This window comes from Bubalus kerabau, chromosome 23 (assembly GCF_029407905.1).
Source record: "Bubalus kerabau isolate K-KA32 ecotype Philippines breed swamp buffalo chromosome 23, PCC_UOA_SB_1v2, whole genome shotgun sequence".
Classification (NCBI taxonomy): Eukaryota; Metazoa; Chordata; class Mammalia; order Artiodactyla; family Bovidae; genus Bubalus; species Bubalus kerabau.
In genome coordinates this window covers 29914342-29933891 of record NC_073646.1, presented here as the reverse complement: position 1 = coordinate 29933891, position 19550 = coordinate 29914342, and the positions used below count along the sequence as shown (strand labels likewise).

General features: G+C 42.4%; 1 protein-coding gene across 3 annotated transcripts in view; it reads right to left on the bottom strand.

Moving 5' to 3' along the window:
* CALN1 (calneuron 1) overlaps positions 1–19550 on the bottom strand; it is a 512378-nt gene that overhangs the window by 102289 nt on the left and 390539 nt on the right. Inside the window, exon 6 of one of the 3 annotated variants that reach the window (XM_055562459.1) lies at positions 5932–7435. The exons of the other annotated variants lie outside the window; for them this stretch is intronic. Coding sequence (XP_055418434.1) covers positions 7397–7435 — 39 coding nt within the window. The 3' untranslated portion in view covers positions 5932–7396. Of the gene's footprint in view, positions 1–5931; positions 7436–19550 lie in introns of those variants that run through there. 3 annotated transcript variants of the gene reach the window in all.

Here is a 19550-nt window from a genome sequence, read left to right as displayed (position 1 = left end):
GAATCTAGTTCCCCGATCAGGGATTGAACCAGGCCCCCTCCACGAGACGCATGGAGTCTTAGCCACTGGACCACCAGGAAAGTCTCATTTTCTTCCCCTTTTCGCTCAGCCTGTTTCATTAGCTTTTCTATGAATTTTGAACCCTACCAATAACCCATTCCAGAATTCTTGCCTGGAAAATTCCATGGACAGAGGAGCCTGGAGGGTTATAGTCCATGGGGTTGCAAAGAGTTGGACACAACTGAGTGACTAAACAACAAAACTTTCCCAATATATTCCAATATATTTTTGCTAAGTAATACAGAATTTTTGTTACATGCATCCAAAACTTTCCAAACAGATAAAAGCTGAAAACAGAATGCCCAGCTGATGTGATCTGGGCATGACAGGATATACTGATGGGTATGTATTGGCTGGGACATGCAGGAAAGAAAATCAGAATTGAAGCCAGGAAAATCGGGTCCCAGTCTCAGCTTTGTCATTCGTCTTGCTGAGCAAACCTGAGCAAACCCCAAAACTCATCTGTATAATGAGGCTCTGGGACGAAGATCTGAAGTTGATCTTCAAAGATCTTCCTGGCTCCAGTGAACCGTGACTGTGTCATTTGGGGACTGCAAGCACAAACTCTATATTTCGGTTCCTGATTGAAACTAAAACCAGGCCCCACACTTTGATAAATAACTTGTCAACTCCACACGTTTGCCTGGAATCGCATTAGCCAAGGAATTCGTGGATTGCTTATATTTTATGTTTCAAATGCATAGAGATCCTGACATCGCTCTGGGGACAAGCCATCCGCGGTGGGAATTCACCTCAGCATCAGGAGTGACATTCAATCCAAGTGATGGTGCTCATCACTCACCTGATTCCTACTCATCATCAGTCACATCCTTTAGGTTTTCAAGATGAGTTGAGGGTGTCCTTCATTTCTACATCACTTTAGTAGCCATCCCCAAGAGGCAGAAGAACCTGATATTTCCAGAACACTGAGATGTATTAATATCAATAAAAGTAATGATTATAAAACTTTCAGCTCTCTGGCTCTGATTAGAATAACCCCAGGCACTGGGCAGAGAGAAAATCCTAAGTATTTCTCAGCAGGTGGGTGCACAGATGAAAAATGAGATGACTTTTCCTGTGAATAAGTTTCACCTCTGATTAAAATTCTGCCTAGAAGAAAAGGATGATGTTACTGAGATATGAATGACTCACTAAATCAGAGGGGTCTTTCTGTACACATTATCCTTCCTGCCTTTAGCCAAAGTAGACTCTTCCCTCACTCTTAGATTTATAAAAAGGGATTTTTCAAGATATTCAGCCCTGGTGAAGTAAGAATGAAGTCCAGGCACTACTGGGCATTGATGATGTTTGGTCTTGCACACACATGAAGGGGCTTCACCAAATCACAGCAAACAGTGGTCAGCGGAACCTCTGAGCTGTTGGTTCCGCATGCTGTGGTCAGAGACAACCTCTGGTAATGAGATTTTTTTGCCTCTCTGAAAAGCTGCCCGAGTTGAAAGGGCTCAATCTAAAGGCTTGAGCGGTTGAGCAGAAGAAGCATTGGTTACCCATAGATGCCAGAAGGTCCTGACAAGCCAGGGCCCTTCATGTGAAACTTGAGACTTTCTGCTGGGCGCAAAATCCTGATGGAATTTGCCCAGCAAACACTCTCAGTTCATAATTTGAATGTCTGGTTGCTTTAGGAGCTCAGGTTCTCAAGTGTTTCAAAAAAGCTGTTTTTCTTTTTAACGTGGTTACAACTGTTATACCTGCGGCCACTTATGAATAGAGAAACCACCCACGCAAAAGAGGTGCCTGTTTGCGTTTGATGTCAGAAATGTGGCTTGAAGCGTTTCCGTCTGTAATGTAGGGTAGGGGGTTTTTTAAATGATTTGCTTCCCTCTCCACTCCCCAGTTCTGGCTACTTCCCAGCTAGGACTCACCCAGCAGATTAACTGAGTTCCTGCTGACCTTGGCGGGACAGTAGGAACCCAAGAATTTGGCAGAACGGAAGCTGTGTCAGGGCAACCCAAGAAGCAAGGAGTCCGGCTGGGGATGCAGCGGCTTGGGTGGGGATTACCCTCTGTGTCCAGGAATCCGGTGTCCAATGATTGTGTTATGGCCTTCACCCTGGATCTGGCAGCTCTGAGGTGTGTTTTGCAGTGTTGGGTTCCAGGACACCACCTTGTAAAAACAATCCACACGTGGGATTCTCACAGACTCAGCACTTTCGGCTCAGACAGGCCTGACGAACTGAGCCAAGGGTGCAACCGCGCCAGATGTCCTCAGAGCGAACGCTTGGGGTGCTGAGCTGGTGGCGAGCCAGCACCTATAAAGTGGAGGCTGGGTGCAGCGTCCAGCACAAACATTCGCAGATGAGGCTCAAAAGAGTATTTCCCATTAAAGCCTGATGCTTGGACCAGATGTGCACCCGACCCCCAGGGCTACCTGCTCACCCCGGCTGGTTGCTGCTTCCTGCCAGGAGGAAGAGGTGAAGGGGTGAAGAAAAAAGAGCAATGGAGGCCTTGCCTGGCTGGGCATGGAGGCTGGCTTCCATTAGCTCCGAATTCCAGCAGTAAGTCAGTCAGGGGTACTCCTTGGCTTGCTAGGCTAAGTCTTACGGCAACTCTTAAAAGATTCTGCCATCTAGCTTCTGAAAGCTCCTCTAGCTGGGGAATTAACTCAAAATATCAGAGGGTCAGGAATGACCTAGGGCCAGTGTTTCAGCTGAGGAAATAAACAAAATCCATTTCTTGGGAGCAAATGCATTTCAGGTTAATGGTATGTGTTGCAAAAGGTTTCTCTTTGAGTCCTCCTTTGGCTCCAGATTCTTCACTGACAAAATATGGATAATAATATCTAACTTATCTAGAAAGTAGCGTTAGCCTAAGAATCAAATTGAATAATGCATAGACGAGTGCTTTGTAAAGTGTAAAGACATAGGCGCCTACCATTCATCCTTACCAACAATGAAACACTAAAGATGCCCATGTGTGCTGCCTGGGTGAATCATTTTCATGAAGCTCTGTGAGAAAAAAATGTCTCTTGTCATCCTTGTCCAGCTGAAGACTTCCCAAAGTGTCAGTCTGCTCTCCATGAAATGGCATATCTGGGTGAATCAGGGGTGTGAACCAAGGCTTCTCAGTGTTAAGCTGATCCAAGACTGAAATTGAACAAAGAGATTAACATCTATGAACCCTAAGTTGTTTCATCTGCAAAATGGGAACACGAACTCAGTCCTTTAGAATTTCTGATGATTAAAGGAAATGGCGTGGGACTTCCAGGGTGGTCTAGTGGTTGAGAATCTGCCTGCCAATGCAGGGGACATGGGTTTGATCCCTGGTCTGGGAAGAGCTCACATACCTCAGGCAACTAAGCCCACTAAGCCTGTGCACCACAGCTACTGAAGCCTGCATGCCTAGAGCCAGTGCCCCACAACAGGAGAAGCCACCACAATGAGAAGCCCCCTGCTCACTGCAACTAGAGAAAGCCAGCGTGCATCGATGAAGACCCAGTGCAGCCAAGAAAAGGCAGTGGTGTATGCAGGCTGCTTTCTCACCAGTAGAGTGAGGCATGTCGAGGTTTTTGCTCCTTTGTTTGCTTTTGCATACAGGCACCAGAATGGGAAAACCTGGAGGGACAGTTGGCCCTAGGCCTGAAATTCTCGAAGAAGAAGGTGTGGGGGACAAAGATACCCCTCACCTTCCCAGGCAGAAAGTGCATGTCCCCGGGAAGGTGAGAACCAGCCTGGACCATGAACACTGGCTGAGAGTCACCAGGTAGGGGCCCTTCTTGGTGTCCACCAAGTGCTCAATCCAGCCCCAATTCCTTGGAATTCCATCCACCTCTTGAGGCCATTCTCAAGTCCTCCCTTCCTTTGTTAGATATTCCCAGACTTCCTCATTTAGAATTTCCATGGTTTCTCTAATTCTCCCACCTTTCTTGGTCCTACTACCTTGAGAGCATCCTTCCAGTTTTCATAGTTTATTATTTGTGTGTGTCTTGGGCTATCTCCCCTATGAGATTTCTGAGAGCAAGGAGTATGTATTTTTCATCTCTGTGTCCCTTACATTGCTCCATAATGATATCTGCTTTTTGAAATATATTTCAAACTCTCACCTCATCATCTGTCTCGAGCCAGTCCTATAAATAAGCAATGAGAGCTATCTTTCCCTCATCGCATAATGCCTGGGATATTGCAGCACTTCTTTATAGACCTCTTGTCTTCAGACTGGCCTCCCCGATTCATCTTATTTGAATGCCATTTTAATATCGTATTTAAATTTTCCACTCAAAATATTTTAAAGGCTTCGCACTGCCTACATGAAAAAGTAAAAACTTCAAAGCCTGGAGGGGAAGACTTTCCACCAGCTGGCTCTAGTCCAGAGAATAAAACTCTTCTAATGCATACATTCCCAAACCAGTGAGGCTGGTCAGCTCGTTCACTTGCTCACTCTCCTGTCCATCCATCCATCCATCCAACATGAGTTAAGTGCCTGCTCTACACCATCACTGTGTTAGGTTGCAAAGATTTATATATAAAAAGGCACCATCCCTGACACCAATGCAATTACTATCCAGTGGATTGGAAGAAAATAAAGAAAATATTACAATTCTAAGGGATAAGAGATCCCAGCAGTGTAGAAAAGCCAGTGCCCAGGTTGCCCTAAGGGAGTCAGGGGAAACTCAGCGGAAAAGGGACCAAGTCAAAGTGATTTTCCAGGAAGACCCGGTAAGGTGGGGTTAAGAGAGGGAATTTGATATAGAGAGAAACAAACATGGAAGAAAACCAAGGACATTAAGAGAAAATGGTGTAAATTTATAGGTGGTTCAGGAAGACATATTTGGAGCTGAACTCAAACTAAAAGGGATCCTTGAGGTGTGTGAAGTAGTATTGATTATTTATGTTAGTATTGCTCAACTCGTGTTCCTGAACTCAGTTTTGAGAAGCAATCAGGAAGACTGCCATCAGGATAAAAAAAAATTTTAAGTGTCCTACGGTTAAAATTTTGCAAAGTATTGGGTTGGTCAAAAAGTTCATTCCAATTTGTCTGTAAGAGCTTGTGGCTAAACCTGAACAAATATTTTGGCCAACCCAATAAATACATGCTGTCTTCCACTTTGGGAAGTTATAATATTCCTAAGCATATTAAAGGTTCTGCTAAGTCTTGCAGGACAACAAGCTGTTTAAAGTGTCTCAAATTGATCTAGGCAAAGAAAATACCACCACTGTGTATTCCCTGCAGGATGGGATCCAAGGATTGCCAACAGTATGGAAACACTGGTCTATACTTTACCCCCACAAGGGCTTTGGGAACAAACACATTGGTTTTGAATATTATATCCATCACTTCCTTACTGTTTGATCTTGGATGAGTTACTTAAATCTTTGATGGACAGTTTCCTCATCTGTAAAATGGACATAAAATATACTTTCTCTATAGGGTGGTTTCATTAAGCACATCTGCCTGACTCATAATCTGAGTGTAAAGAAGTCCCTTTCATTATCATTGGCTCAAGATTATGAATCAAATACATTAGCTGAAACTTCTGAGTTATATAGCTAGGTTCTTCCCTTCAAATTCTAGTGCCATTTCTTTACAGTGGTTCTCAAATGGTTCTTGTTTACTGATACTCACACGTCAGTCTAAAAGAATTCCCTGAAATATTCCAATTATAAAATTATAAAAATTATAATAAAAAGAAGAAAAAATAACCTTAATACATGTGTGATCATGAACATACCCATCTTCTTACATAAGGTACCATAATGTTGGAGTAACCTGATGCTCTATAGTGACTGAAAAATAAGCTATATAAAATGTAGTCATGGAAACAGAAATATTTACCATGTTCAGTTCAGTTCAGTTCAGTTCAGTCACTCAGTCATGTCTGACTCTTTGTGACCCCATGAACTGCAGCACACCATGCCTCCCTGTCCATCACCAGCTCCCAGAGTCCACCCAAACCCATGTCCATTGTGTTGTGTTAGGATCAAGATTATGGTATGTTAGAGTTGGAAAGAATCTTAAACAGCAGAGTTTGAAAAGCAGGTGAGGCAGCACTCTTTTCCATATATGGCCTAGAACACATGCTGTATCATTGACCTTGAAAAAACCCTTTCTCACTTTGCCTCACTACTCCCACACATCCTTGAAGATACAGCCCAAGCAGCATTTCTTTTGAACATCATCCTTGACTCCCCAGGTTGACTTATGTAAAACCCTCTGGGCTTTCTGAACACTTCCATTAGGCAACATTTAATGCTTTCTTACTATGTTGGGTGGCACTAGTGGTAAAAAAGCTGTCTGCCAATGCAGGAGACGTAAGAGACACGGGTTCAATCCCTGGGTCAGGAAGATCCCCTGGAGAAAGACATGGCAACCCACTCCTGTACTCTTGCCTGGATAACCCCATGGACAGAGAAGTCTGGCAGGCTACAGTCCATAGGGTCACAAAGAGTTGGACATAACTGAAGCAGCTTAGTACATACGCACACCATGTTGAAAATTTTTTTTCTTAATGTGAGAGTTGCAAGTTAAGTTTTATTTGGGACAAAATGAGGACTGCAGCCTGAGAGACAGCATTTCAGATATCTCTGAGAAACTGCTGAGGAGGCAAGTGGGGAGCTAGGTTATATAGAAGTTTTTTTTTATTTTGCAAAATTTAAACTTCTTACTTTGTATTGGGGTATAGTCAATTAACAATATTGTGGTAGTTTCAGGTGAACAGCTAAGGGACTCAGCCATACTTAGGCATGTATCCATTCTCCTCTAACCCCTACTCCCATCCAGGCTGGCACATAACATTGAGTAGAGTTCCATGTGCTATACAGTAGGCCCTTGTAGGTTATCTGTTTTGAATACAGTATTGTGCAGATGACCTTCCCAAACTCCCTAACTATTCCTTCCCCCTCGAGAAGTTTTGCAACAAAGAGCAGGTAGTCTGAACATCAAATGATGATTGTTAATTAAAGAAAATCAGATAACCCAAGCTAAGGAATTTAGCACTTTTCTATGTATAGGAATATGCAAGAGTCTGGTCTCCCTGAGATCATTCCTGTGATACGCACTTTAGCAATCTGGGGTCAGTATCCTGTTTTGTATTCTGAATTCCTTCAGAGCTCACTGTAGAGAGTGGCTGCAGTCTGATGACTGCTAAATGGCAGGTATTCTTTCCTTCCTGAACTCCCTCAGGGCTCACCCACTCACCGTGCTTGTTGGCTATAACTGTTTATGATGGTGGCATACTTGTTTACTGATATGGCAGGGCGTTCTCCATTTCTCTCCAAGTGGCTACTATGGAAGGGGATCCAAAGATGCAATTGAAGGCCAAACAGAGGTGGTCCTGCCCTCCTGGAGCTTAAAGCCTGATGGGACAACCGACACCAAACAGGTCAACAGCCAGGCAAAGCACGTTGCACGTTGAGAAAGTGCTATGAAGGAATAAAAGAGATGCGAGAATCAAGGGATTTTGTTTTAATGGTTTCCCTTGCTGTCTTCTCTGCTGGTTGTGAAGTATTTGAGCATAATATCTGGTTCCCATTTGTATAACTTGGCATAGTATTGTGCGCACATCTATTGAGCATGTATCACCTCTGGACTGAGTAAGTGACTGCTGAATTCAATAAGTGAAAACCGTGATATGTAGGTCTTGCCTGAAGGGACAACTAATTAATGACAATTTAGGGCATTACTCTTGTTTAAAGTGGAAGAACATTGTAAGTTCACAGCCAACCTCAGAACAATGACTTCTGTGTCCTGTTGGTATTTGGGTTTATTTGACTGTTTGGTTCTCTCAGGCCCTGTAAAAACACAAACGTAATCGATGGCTTCAAACTAGAATGCGCTCGAAGGAAGAATGCATTTTATTTAGGACATGGTGGCTTCCCCCCTGCACTTGTGATTAAAGACAGGAGGAAAATATGTATGATTCATCCAGTTAACCTCAAAGGTGTGCCATTCAAGCGAGGTTCAGACAGTAGACTCACTCCATTATTCCAAAATCCTTCATTAAACCAGTTCTATCTGTAGCCCACACCTTCTTCCTGCCTTCCATGTGATTCTGAGGGCCAGAGAGTATGACCACCTAATTTAAATAAAGAGCTAGCTGGTTGTTTCCTCTGGGTGCCAAGAAGATTTAGAGCAATGACCTGGCTCAGGGATAATATCCTCATATACAATTTTCGGATTCTATGAAAAATTAGAAAGTGTACATAAAGATGTTCTCATCCCTCCAGGAGAGATGTAGACAGACATGCACACATTTTTTAAAGTATCACAAAAGACAACACAGCCCTCTCCCCCAAGGCCACTTGGTTTTTAAAAGCTATCGGTATCAGGATTATCTTTGATGAGTCTGTAACCAGATGCTCGCAGACTGAGACGTGGATTTCAGGTGTTTTTGCTTTTTGCAGTGGCTGATAGAACTAACCCCATCTTCCTCAGAATCTACTTTTCCAGATAAAGATTATAATTTCTTGGTAGGAAATATGAAATTAAATAATTTCCAAAATTTTAATATAATAGTTAATATATATAAAAGAACGCAGGTATATTTCTTGTGACGCTATGAAGCATTATAGACCTATAAGGCCGTTGTCCACCTTAAGGCCCAGAACATAACCAATACTCTTGCCTTTATCTATGCAGTCTTCCTCATTCCATCCTTTTGCATACTAGCTCAGATAAAACAGTATTTGAATGCTGGAGAGAGTGTGAGGAAAAGGGAACCCTCCTACTCTGCTGGTGGTAATGTAAACTGGTGCAGCCACTATGGAGAACAATATGGAGGTTCCTTAAAAACACAAAAGTAGAGATACCATATGATCCAGCAATCCTGCTCCTGGGCACATATCCAGAGAAAACTCTGATTCTAGTTTCTGCACCATTATGTTCAGAGCAGCACTATTTACAAGAGCCAAGATATGGAAATAACCTAAGTGACCATCGATAGATGAAATGGATAAAGAAGATGTCGCATATTTTTACAGTGGAATACTACTCAGTCTTAAAAAAGAATAAAATAATGCCATTTGCAGCAACACAGATGGACTTAGAGATTATCATACTGAAGTGAAGTAAGTCAGACAAAGACAAATACCATATGATATCACTTATATGTGGAATCTAAAATATGACACTCATTAATTTGCCTATGAAACAGAAACAGACTCACAGGCACAGAGAACAGAGGGGAAGGGAGTAGGTGAAGGTTGGTTTGGGAGTTTGGGGTTAGTAGATGTAAACTCTTATATATAGATAGACTGTATAAACAACAAGGTCCTATTGTAGAGTACAGGGAGCTGTATTTAATACCCTGTGATAAAGCATAATGGAAAAGAATATTAAAAAAGAATGTGTGTGTGTGTATATGTGCTGCTGCTGCTGCTGCTGCTGCTAAGTCGCTTCAGTCGTGTCCGACTCTGTGCGACCCCATAGACGGCGGCCCAACAGGCTCCCCCGTCCCTGGGATTCTCCAGCCAAGAACACTGGAGTGGGTTGCCCTTTCCTTCTCCAATGCATGAAAGGGAAAAGTGAAAGTGAAGTCGCTCAGTCGTGTCCGACTCTTCGCGACCCCATGGTCTGCAGCCTACCAGGCTCCTCCGTCCATGGGATTTTCCAGGCAAGAGTACTGGAGTGGGGTGCCATTGCCTTCTCCAGTGTGTATATATACATGCATATATATATAAACTGGGGCTTCCCTGGTGGCTCAGTGGAAAAGAATTCGCCTGCCAATGCAGGAGACTTGGGTTCAATCCCTGGGTCAGAAAGATCCCCTGGAGAAGGAAATGGCAACCCACTTCAGTATTCTTGCCTGGGAAATCCCATGGACAGAAGAGCCTGGCCAGCTACAGACCATGGGGTTGCAAGAGAGTGGAACACGCTTAGCGACTAAACAACAATATGTATAACTGAGTCACTTTGCTATACACCAGAAACTAACATAACATTATAAATCAACTATACTTTAATTTTTTAAAAAATCACCTGAGGGGTAGGAAACACTATTTGAAGACTGTGTTTCTAACTTTTGTTTTTAAATGGCTGTAGCTTTTTTTTTTTCTGTATAAGATTTCCTTTTCTTTCTCTCTACCTTCCTGATTTCTCTTTACCTTGAAATTTCAGCATTTTGACTACGATTTCCCAAATTTCCAAAAATTCAATGCAACATTACACAGACTATAACCACCTGAAAACAGCCCTCATCCCAGTTCTTCCCTCCCATCTTTTATTCTACTGTTGCTATGCATATAACTTTATAAGTGCTACAAACACGCAAAACCTTACGACTATTTTTACTGTAAAAGGCCAGTAGAGAATTCCCTGGTTGTCCTGGCATTAGGGCTTGACTCTTTCACTGCCCATTCCACAAGCTGCAGTGTGGCCATAAATCAACAAAGGTCAACAAATCAACAAATTTTTAGAGTGATTAAAAATTAAATTTATATTGCCCTACATTTCATCTATTCCTAGAAATCTTCATTTTTACACTTAGGTCCATGTTTCCCTCATTATCTTATCTGTTCTGCTTTAAGAACATCCTTTTCATTTCTTGTCATACAGTTTTGCTGGTAATGAATGTACATTCCTTTAGGCTGAGAGACTTTTTAGAGTAAACTTTCTAAGTCACACTGCTAGGCTCACAAAGATATTGATAATTATGAGCCTTGGAGGAGTCGATGGGTGTCAGCTCCAGGGCCAGAGAACACAAGTGGATGAAATACAATTGCAGGACAGTCGAGGCAGAAAAGATGCAGGAAACTAGAAATGGATCTCAGTCCAAAGGTAGCAGCTATGCTCAGCTTCATTGAGGCTGCCATGTGGGAATGCAGGCCTGCTCTTTCCAGAACAGTTGATCTGAGTTGTTATACGAAATTGCCCTATCTTACAAAGCAAACAAATAAAATAACAAAACAGAAGCAGACTCTCAGATACAGAAAACAAACTAGTGGTCATCAGTGGGAAGAGGGGTGGGGGAGGGGCAAGTTGGGGTAGAGGATTAAGATGTACAAAGTCCTCCTTATAAAATAAACAGGAGACAAGGACATATTGTACAGCACAGGGAATATAGCCAATATTTTGTAATAACTTTAAATGGAGTATAATCTATAAAAATATTGAATCACTATGCTGTACACCTGCAACTAATATAATATTATACATCAACAATACTTTGATTGAAAACATAAAAAAGAAATCACTCTATTTTAAAATGTTGGCAACCAATTAAAAAATGTTAACTTGCATTTTCCAGACAAAATAGGGCTTCAGGTTAGGTCTGGATCACGGGTCAGCAGTTTGCAACCTCTGTCTTCCACAGCTTTCACGACAACCCAAAAGAAATGAATTACCAAAGAGAGATCATGTTTGATGAGAACTGTTCTTTTTTCTATCTCATATCTGAAAACATTCTATCAAGAGTGCCAAGTCCTAACCACTAGATCACCAGGAATGGTAAAAACATTCTATTGACTTGACTTGATGGATATCCCAGGGAAAGTTGTTAGTATTCATGGGATATGTAACGCTGAGGTCACCAGCGTAAATTGAGTCATCTCTGGGTCTGGGCTAGATGCAAATACTTGGGAGTGGTGGGGGCTTTACCAGAGAACAACTAGACAGAGATCCACTAGCATTTATATCCACCCAGCAAAGGAGTTGTCAGCTTTTTGTAGACCAGAGAGGGTTGCAATGAAGAAAAGAGAGCAGGGGACAGAATAGAAATTATTTACAAGACTGAAAGAAAGACAAGGCAGGGACTTCCCTGCTTGTCCAGGAGTTAGGAATCTGCCTGCCAATGCAGGGGACGCAGGTTTGACCCCTGGTCTGGGAACTAATATCCCACATGCCATGGAACAACTAAGCCCATGCACCACAGCTACTGAAGCCTGCGCCTCTAGGACTCATGTGCTGCAACTCCTGAAGCTGAGGCTTAACTTTAACGCTAACCCTAACTGAGAGGATGATCCAAATTAATAAAGATGATTACATTGTCAGACTTAGCTGGTGGTTCAGTGGTTAGGAATCCACGAGTTCTATATCTGGTCTGGGAAGATTCCACATGTCATGGGGCAACAAAGCCCAAGTGTTCCAACTACTGCAGCCCACACACCCTGGAACCCATGCCCTACAACAAGGGAAGCCACCACAGTGAGAAGCCCATGCACCGAAACTAGAGTAGCTCCCACTCATTACAACTGGAGAAAGTCTGCACAGCAATGAGGACCCAGCGCAGCCAAAATAAAGAAATAACATTTAAGAAAGAAAGACAAGGCAGTCACGGCCCCAGCAGGGAGTGCAGAGGTCTGTCTGCTAGGAGCTAGGTTGTCTGGTCATCGCACCACCAGCTGGCAAGGAGCGAATGAAAAGGCATCCCTCCTGTCACTGTACACAGCACTGCTTTCCCTTCTCCCTCCTTTAGCTATGAGTGGGATGAGCAAGCTCATCTGGCCCATGGTGACAGAGGACACTCGGCCACAAAAGGCAACCTACAGGAGAAAGGCGCTTCCGGTGTTTGCTCTTCTCTGAACCCTTGCCTATAACCTCACCTTGACAACACAGGCAGAGGGGGAGTGCTGACTTGTCAGCATAGTATAGACTCCCAGGTGTGCGGGGTGAAGTTGTGCAGCGGATTGGGAGATTCTTAAAATAATACCCTGGAAGTTCTTCTCTGCATGACTTGAAACCATGTCAGGCCTCTAATGGCATAGCCTGCTGAGTTAGAAAAAGGCTTCTAGAAACCACAGTTTTAATCTAACAATAAACAGTCTCCCAGGGCCTCTTAGGCATGGCTGCATAAATCTGACTGCTTAAAAATAGAGGTGCACGGAGCTGTGTTTCACTTCATTGGCATTGAACACTGAGCCACTGAGACTACCCGACCACTCTCTGGGTCTGTGGGAAGTTCTGATGGGAGATAAACGTTTATTCAGGGATCCAGGACACAGAACCCTCCATGTTGGATGCTGGACTGCAACAAAGGCTCCACGTGGACGTCTAGGTCTTGTCTGCCAAGCTGCTCTCATTTCGTGCATTGACCTTCCTGAAAGTCATGCTCAGTTTTGTTTCGCAGTCCCAAACTCCACTAGGCAGCTCTTTTAAATATTCGAAGGCTGTGTCTAAGTCTCCTTCATACTTGCTATATTTTTAAGGAAAAAAAAAAAATCCAGGTCCCATCAGCCACTACTCAAGTGAAGCAGAGACCATGGTTCCACCAGTCTGGTTGCCCTTTTGCAGAAGCACACTTACTTTTATCCATGTCCATATTTATTCAACACAGATCCATGCAGCACTCTCGTGATCCCTTGAGAGAGTCAGGGAAGATTTGACATTGTAGGTGACATCAGACTTGAGGCTTGCAGAAGCAGGAGTTCAGCAAACAGAGTGGGCAATGAACCCAAGAGATAAAATCTGGAAGCATCATAGGGATGAGGGTTGCATGCTCTCCTGGTGCCAAAGAGTTCCTAGTTACCATCCACCAAGAATGCTGGACCTTCATGCTGTACAGATAATTTCCAGACAGAGATAAGTAGCTGTCTCTACCCTGTCTAGAAAAAGAGGGTTTGTTGCTGTTCAGTGTTATATCCTCAGGGCCTGGAAGACAGAAGATACTCAACAAACGTTTGGTAAATAAATGAGCAAATGAATAGAGTGAGGTCAGCGATAAGAAAGGCAGGAATCAGGACAGGGTCATTGATCAACCTTCCAAGAACTTCCTGTCAGGGAATACAATAGCCATAGAGTGTGTGTGGGTGGTGGGGGGCAGGGGAGGGTGGATGAATGAGGATGTGAGGGATGTGAGAATGAAACTGACCAGGATTCTGTGGGGCTCCTGGCACAAGTCTTTCCATGTCCCTCATTCCTTGTTTGCAGGGAACTAACTCCAGCCTCTATGACCTTCCCTGAGTCCCAGTGGGCAGATTCAGTTTCTAATCAACAAAGGGAGGTGATGCAGAGACAAGGGAGGACAGCCAAGAAACAACAGTGAAACCTTGGGGCAGGGTCTTAGTTCCATCTTATACACCTAACAATATCTCTGAGCTCTTTATAGAACTAAATACTCCTACAAATGGAAGATGTCAGCATTCTTCATTCCAGAGAAGACCACTTAATGTCAGGTTAAAGGAACTAAAGAAGCTCATCAAGAGATTACCTGAGACCAGATTAAAGGAGTGCAGGCCCTGCACACATCCTGAGCCCTACCCTTGAACTATTACTATAAAATTCCTCACCAAATCCTCCTGGGCTGGGACACACAATTTTTCAGGACAGGGACCTACTGTGTCCCCTTTTTCCTGGAAAAGCAATAAAGCTATTCTTTTCTACCTCACTAAAAACTCTGTCTCTGAGATTTGATTCAGCACCAGCACCCAGAGGCCAAGTTTTTGGCATCAAGAGGAACAATATAGGGACTTCCTTGGCGGTCCACTGGCTAAGACGCCATGCTTCCGGTGTAGGGGGCCTGGGTTCAATCCCTGGTTGGTGAACTAGCTCCCACGTGCCACAACTAAAGATCCTGCATGCTGCAACAAAGACCAAAGATCTTGCATGCCGCAACTAAGATCTGGCATAGCCAAATGAATAAACAAATATCAAACACAAAAAGACGAACAATATAAGGATGGTGCCTGCATATAGATCCATCTTGAGTCTAGAGAGGTGTGGGGAATGGTAGGAGGGGAGACAAGGCTTAGAGGAGCAAGAGACAGTCCAATACTTGCACTTACTGCTTTCAGGACAAGTGAATAAATGAATGCCTGACTCTTAAATGGAATGTTGGAAGGAAGCAAAATGATAATAGAAAAAAAAAAAGACTTTCAGCAAAGTGTTAATAAAAGAATAAGAGGACAGAGTAAAAAGCAGGTATAAATATTAAGCTTCTTGCTACACAAATGGTAGGCAAGGGCAAGTCAGGTCAGGAAGCAACAATATTGGGCAATAGATAGGATTTAATCTGTGCGTACCACATGCTAGAGATGGTACTAGACATATAGTGGTGACCACAGTATTAATATACTTAGTGCTTGTAGATGATAGTTAGTAGTGATGATGTGTGTGAAATAGAAGCTTCAGTTGTGTCTGACTATTTGGGACCCCATGGACTGTAGCCCACCAGGCTCCTCTGTCCATGGAATTCTCCAAGCAAGAATACTGGAGTGGGTTGCCATTCCTTTCTCCAGGGGATCTTCCTAACCCAGGAATCAAACCTGGGTCTTCTGCATTGTGGGCAGATTCTTTACCATCTGAGCCATAATTCCTCCTGTTCTATAGTTGGGGAAACTGGGGCAGGAGGAGGCAGTAAGATGCCCACGTTACACTGTGTGGAAGTGATGGAGCTGGCTCTGGGGCTCACAGACAGTGCTCTGGGTCCACTGTTCACCATATCACCTAGTGGGCTGCACACCTCTAGAAAACAACATGCTGAGATCCAAGGGTGGGGTTCTGGCTGCTGCTAAGGTGGAAATCCAACACAGCTTGCTGGCTTCCTTCTTGAACCTCTCCTGGAGAGTTCCCAGGAGCAAGGATTGTATTGGCATTATACGTCTTAAGAGAAACACTGGATTTAAATGATAAATGGACATATGCTTCGACCTAGCAAATTCACCTCTACAAATGTATCCCTCTGTTATGCTTGAACATATATAAATGATAATGTACAAGGTTAATTGTTTTAAAGACCGTGTAGTAGCAAAATCCTGGAAACTTCAGTCCATCAACAGAAGCTGATAATGATATAAAAAGACGGTCATCTCTAAAAAAATACCGAATCCACATCTCATGCCATATGCTAGCATAAATTCCAAATGAATGTATATCTAAATGTAAAATATATATACTATAAGTACTAGAAAAACATGGAGTGAGGATGGATTTTTAACTATGACACAAAAGCCAAAAGCCACAAAAGAAAAATTCATAAATTTGATTATATAAAAATGTTTAATAAAAACTTTTGCTATGTCTTTAAAAACTTAACATCCAACTGACATACCAGAAAAATTGTAGCTTAAATAACACAAAAGCCCTAATTTACTTATTTTATGAAAAGCTCCTATAAATTCATAAGACTGTATTTTCACATAAAAGACAAGTTTATATATTTTCAATACAAAGATCCAAACTAACAGCTAACAGAAAAAGAAAGAACTGGATTTAAATATATAGATCCACATATTTTGATATATTTTCATTTTCATTCAGTTCAAAACATTTCACATTTTATTGTGTTTTCTTTTTGACCCATGGCTAATTTAAGAGTGTACTGGGGATTTTAAATTTATTTTTTATGTATTGTTTTCTAACTTAGAGCCATTATGATCAGGGAACATACTTTATTACTTCACTTTTGAAATTTGTTGAAACTTATTTTAAATTCCACCATCTGGTCTATATTGGTAAATGTTCCATATGCACTTGAAAACAATGTATAATCTGCAGTTGTTCGAAGAAATATTTTTATACATCAATTAAGTCATTAATTTGTTATTCATCATGCTGAAACCTCCTGTGTCCTCACTGATTAATTGCTTGCTTCTTTTATCAGTTACTAAAAAGTATGTTGAAGTTTAGAAATATAACTGTGGATTTGTCTATTTCTCTTTTAGTTGAGTCAGATTTTATTTTCTGAATTTTGAAACTCTACTATTAGGATGCATATAAATTTAGAACTGCAACATCCTTTTGTTGAGTTGACCCTTTTATCTTTAGTAAGGCTTGTCTTAAAGTCTACTTTGATATTGATATAACTACACTACTTTTTTTTGGTTCATGCTGGCTGAATACATATGTTTCTGCCTTTATATTTGCAACATTTCTGCATCTTTATATTTAACTGTGTCCCTTGTAAGCTGCATACTGTTGGATTTTGATTATTTTTAATTTTGAAAATCTTTATCTTTTATTAGAATACTTAGTCCATTTAATACTAATGTAATTATTGACATATTTGGGCTTAAGTATACCTTTGACTGTGTGGATCACAATAAACTGTGGAAAATTCTGAAAGAGATGGGAGTACCAGACCACCTGATCTGCCTCTTGAGAAATTTGTATGCAGGTCAGGAAGCAACAGTTAGAACTGGACATGGAACAACAGACTGGTTCCAAAGAGGAAAAGGAGTTCGTCAAGGCTGTATATTGTCACCCTGCTTATTTAACTTATATGCAGAGTACATCATGAGAAACGCTGGACTGGAAGAAACACAAGCTGGAATCAAGATTGCCGGGAGAAATATCAATAACCTCAGATATGCAGATGATACCACCCTTATGGCAGAAAGTGAAGAGGAACTCAAAAGCCTCTTGATGAAAGTGAAAGTGGAGAGTGAAAAAGTTGGCCTAAAGCTCAACATTCAGAAAACGAAGATAATGGCATCCAGTCCCGTCACTTCATGGGAAATAGATGGGGAAACAGTGGAAACAGTGTCAGACTTTATTTTTGGGGGCTCCAAAATCACTGCAGATGGTGACTGCAGCCATGAAATTAAAAGACGCTTACTCCTTGGAAGGAAAGTTATGACCAACCTAGATAGCATATTGAAAAGCAGAGACATTACTTTGCCAACAAAGGTCGGTCTAGTCAAGGCTATGGTTTTTCCAGTGGTCATGTATGGATGTGAGAGTTGGACTGTGAAGAAGGCTGAGCGCCGAAGAATTGATGCTTTTGAACTGTGGTGTTGGAGAAGACTGTTGAGAGTCCCTTGGACTGCAAGGAGATCCAACCAGTCCATTCTGAAGGAGATCAGCCCTGGGATTTCTTTGGAAGGAATGATGCTAAAGCCGAAACTCCAGTACTTTGGCCACATCATGTGAGAAGTTGACTCATTGGAAAAGACTCTGATGCTGGGAGGGATTGGGGGCAAGAGGAGAAGGGGACGACAGAGGATGAGATGGCTGGATGGCATCACTGACTCGATGGACGTGAGTCTGAGTGAACTCCGGGAGTTGGTGATGGACAGGGAGGCCTGGCGTGCTGCGATTCATGGGGTCGCAAAGAGTCGGACGTGACTGAGCGACTGATCTGATCTGATCTGATCTGATGCAAAGGTAGGATGGAAACAAGGGAGTAAAGATGAAGATGAAAAAAGTAATGAAATAAATCAATGGCAGGGGTGACAGTCTTTCATGCACTGAAGGAAAAATACTGTGTCCTGAACCAAATAATAGTAATTAACTCAGCTTTCTGAGCCTGAGATTCTCCCAAACTTGAAAGAGTTAAAACCAAATCCTGTTGCTGAGTACTAAAGTGTTACCTTCTTCTTCAGAGGAGCTCAGTGGTCTAAACTCTGACTTATATGACATGTCTGTGGGGTTGAACAAGACCGCTGAGTAAATTCATGAATAATTTTTCTACCGTGGCTGATTAAGTTATTTACAAAGCTAATTTCTGTTTAATGAGTTAATAAATAATTATGAATTAGTCAATTACTTAATAAAAGTCTCACACTGAGGATCTGTTATGTTTACAAACACTTGCTAGACTCCCTCTGATCTTTGAACTGTGTTCGTGAAAAAACTGGGTACCAATTTGGTACCTGTTGCTCAACATCTCTGGAAAAGAAGGGGGAGAAAACACGCTAATGGTTTCTCTTAGAGGTGACCACACTGAAATCCAGCGAAGTGAGCCAGACCAAATGGCACAGTTCAGCCCTGAGACAAGGCAGGACCCAGGGAGTGCCAACACCAGCGGCACAGACCAGAAGTGCTCCAGGAGTTGACAGTCATTAGTGGAGTGATGCCCTGGGCAGGTTTCTAAAGGATGGATCCTCAAAACCGCCTTCTGCTGAGGAGAGGCAGAGGGTCAAGACCACTCTGGGGATGGCTCCTGGCGGAAGCCTGAATGCCTGCTTTGTAGATCCATCAGGCATCAGATTCCAAAATCATTTCTGGAAATAGTAGTCTCCAGGGAAATGGTAGACGCTGGGTTCATTTTCTTTTAATTAGCTGAATCACATAACAAGAAAAAAGTTCCTCCGAAGGAGGGAAATCAGGGTGTCTTCATATATTTCTATTTCTGTCTGTTTCCAAAGACCTTGAGTAACAAAATCCAATTCACATAAATAGAGCGGTGATGATGAAGGTAGCCTGAATTTATATATTATCTTACATCCCGAGGGCTCCAAGAACTTTTAATACAAACACATAATTTTCCACACCTGTCTGACTGAGACAAGCCCTGCACAGCCTTTTTTTCCAGAGATGGAAAATAGAGTTTGTGGCCTGCGGGTGATACCTGACACACTAGAACCAGGCATCCTGCTTTTGAATCCCTGGTGATGTGTGATGGCAGGGAAAACTCTAGTTTGCAGTAATCTGAAACCTGAAGGGAGTGGCTGCAGTTGCAAGTGATAACTGCCACCTATTATGCGCTAGCTCTTTGCTGGGAGTTTTCTGTTCATCTCAGTTGATGTGACCACACCATGAACCAAGGCAATTTTACTGAGAGGTCAGAATGGAAAAGCATTAAGTTACAATACAGTTACAATACTTACAATAAGAAAGAGACCAGGAATTTAATCCTAAAGACTCTCTTACCGCACAACTTCCCTG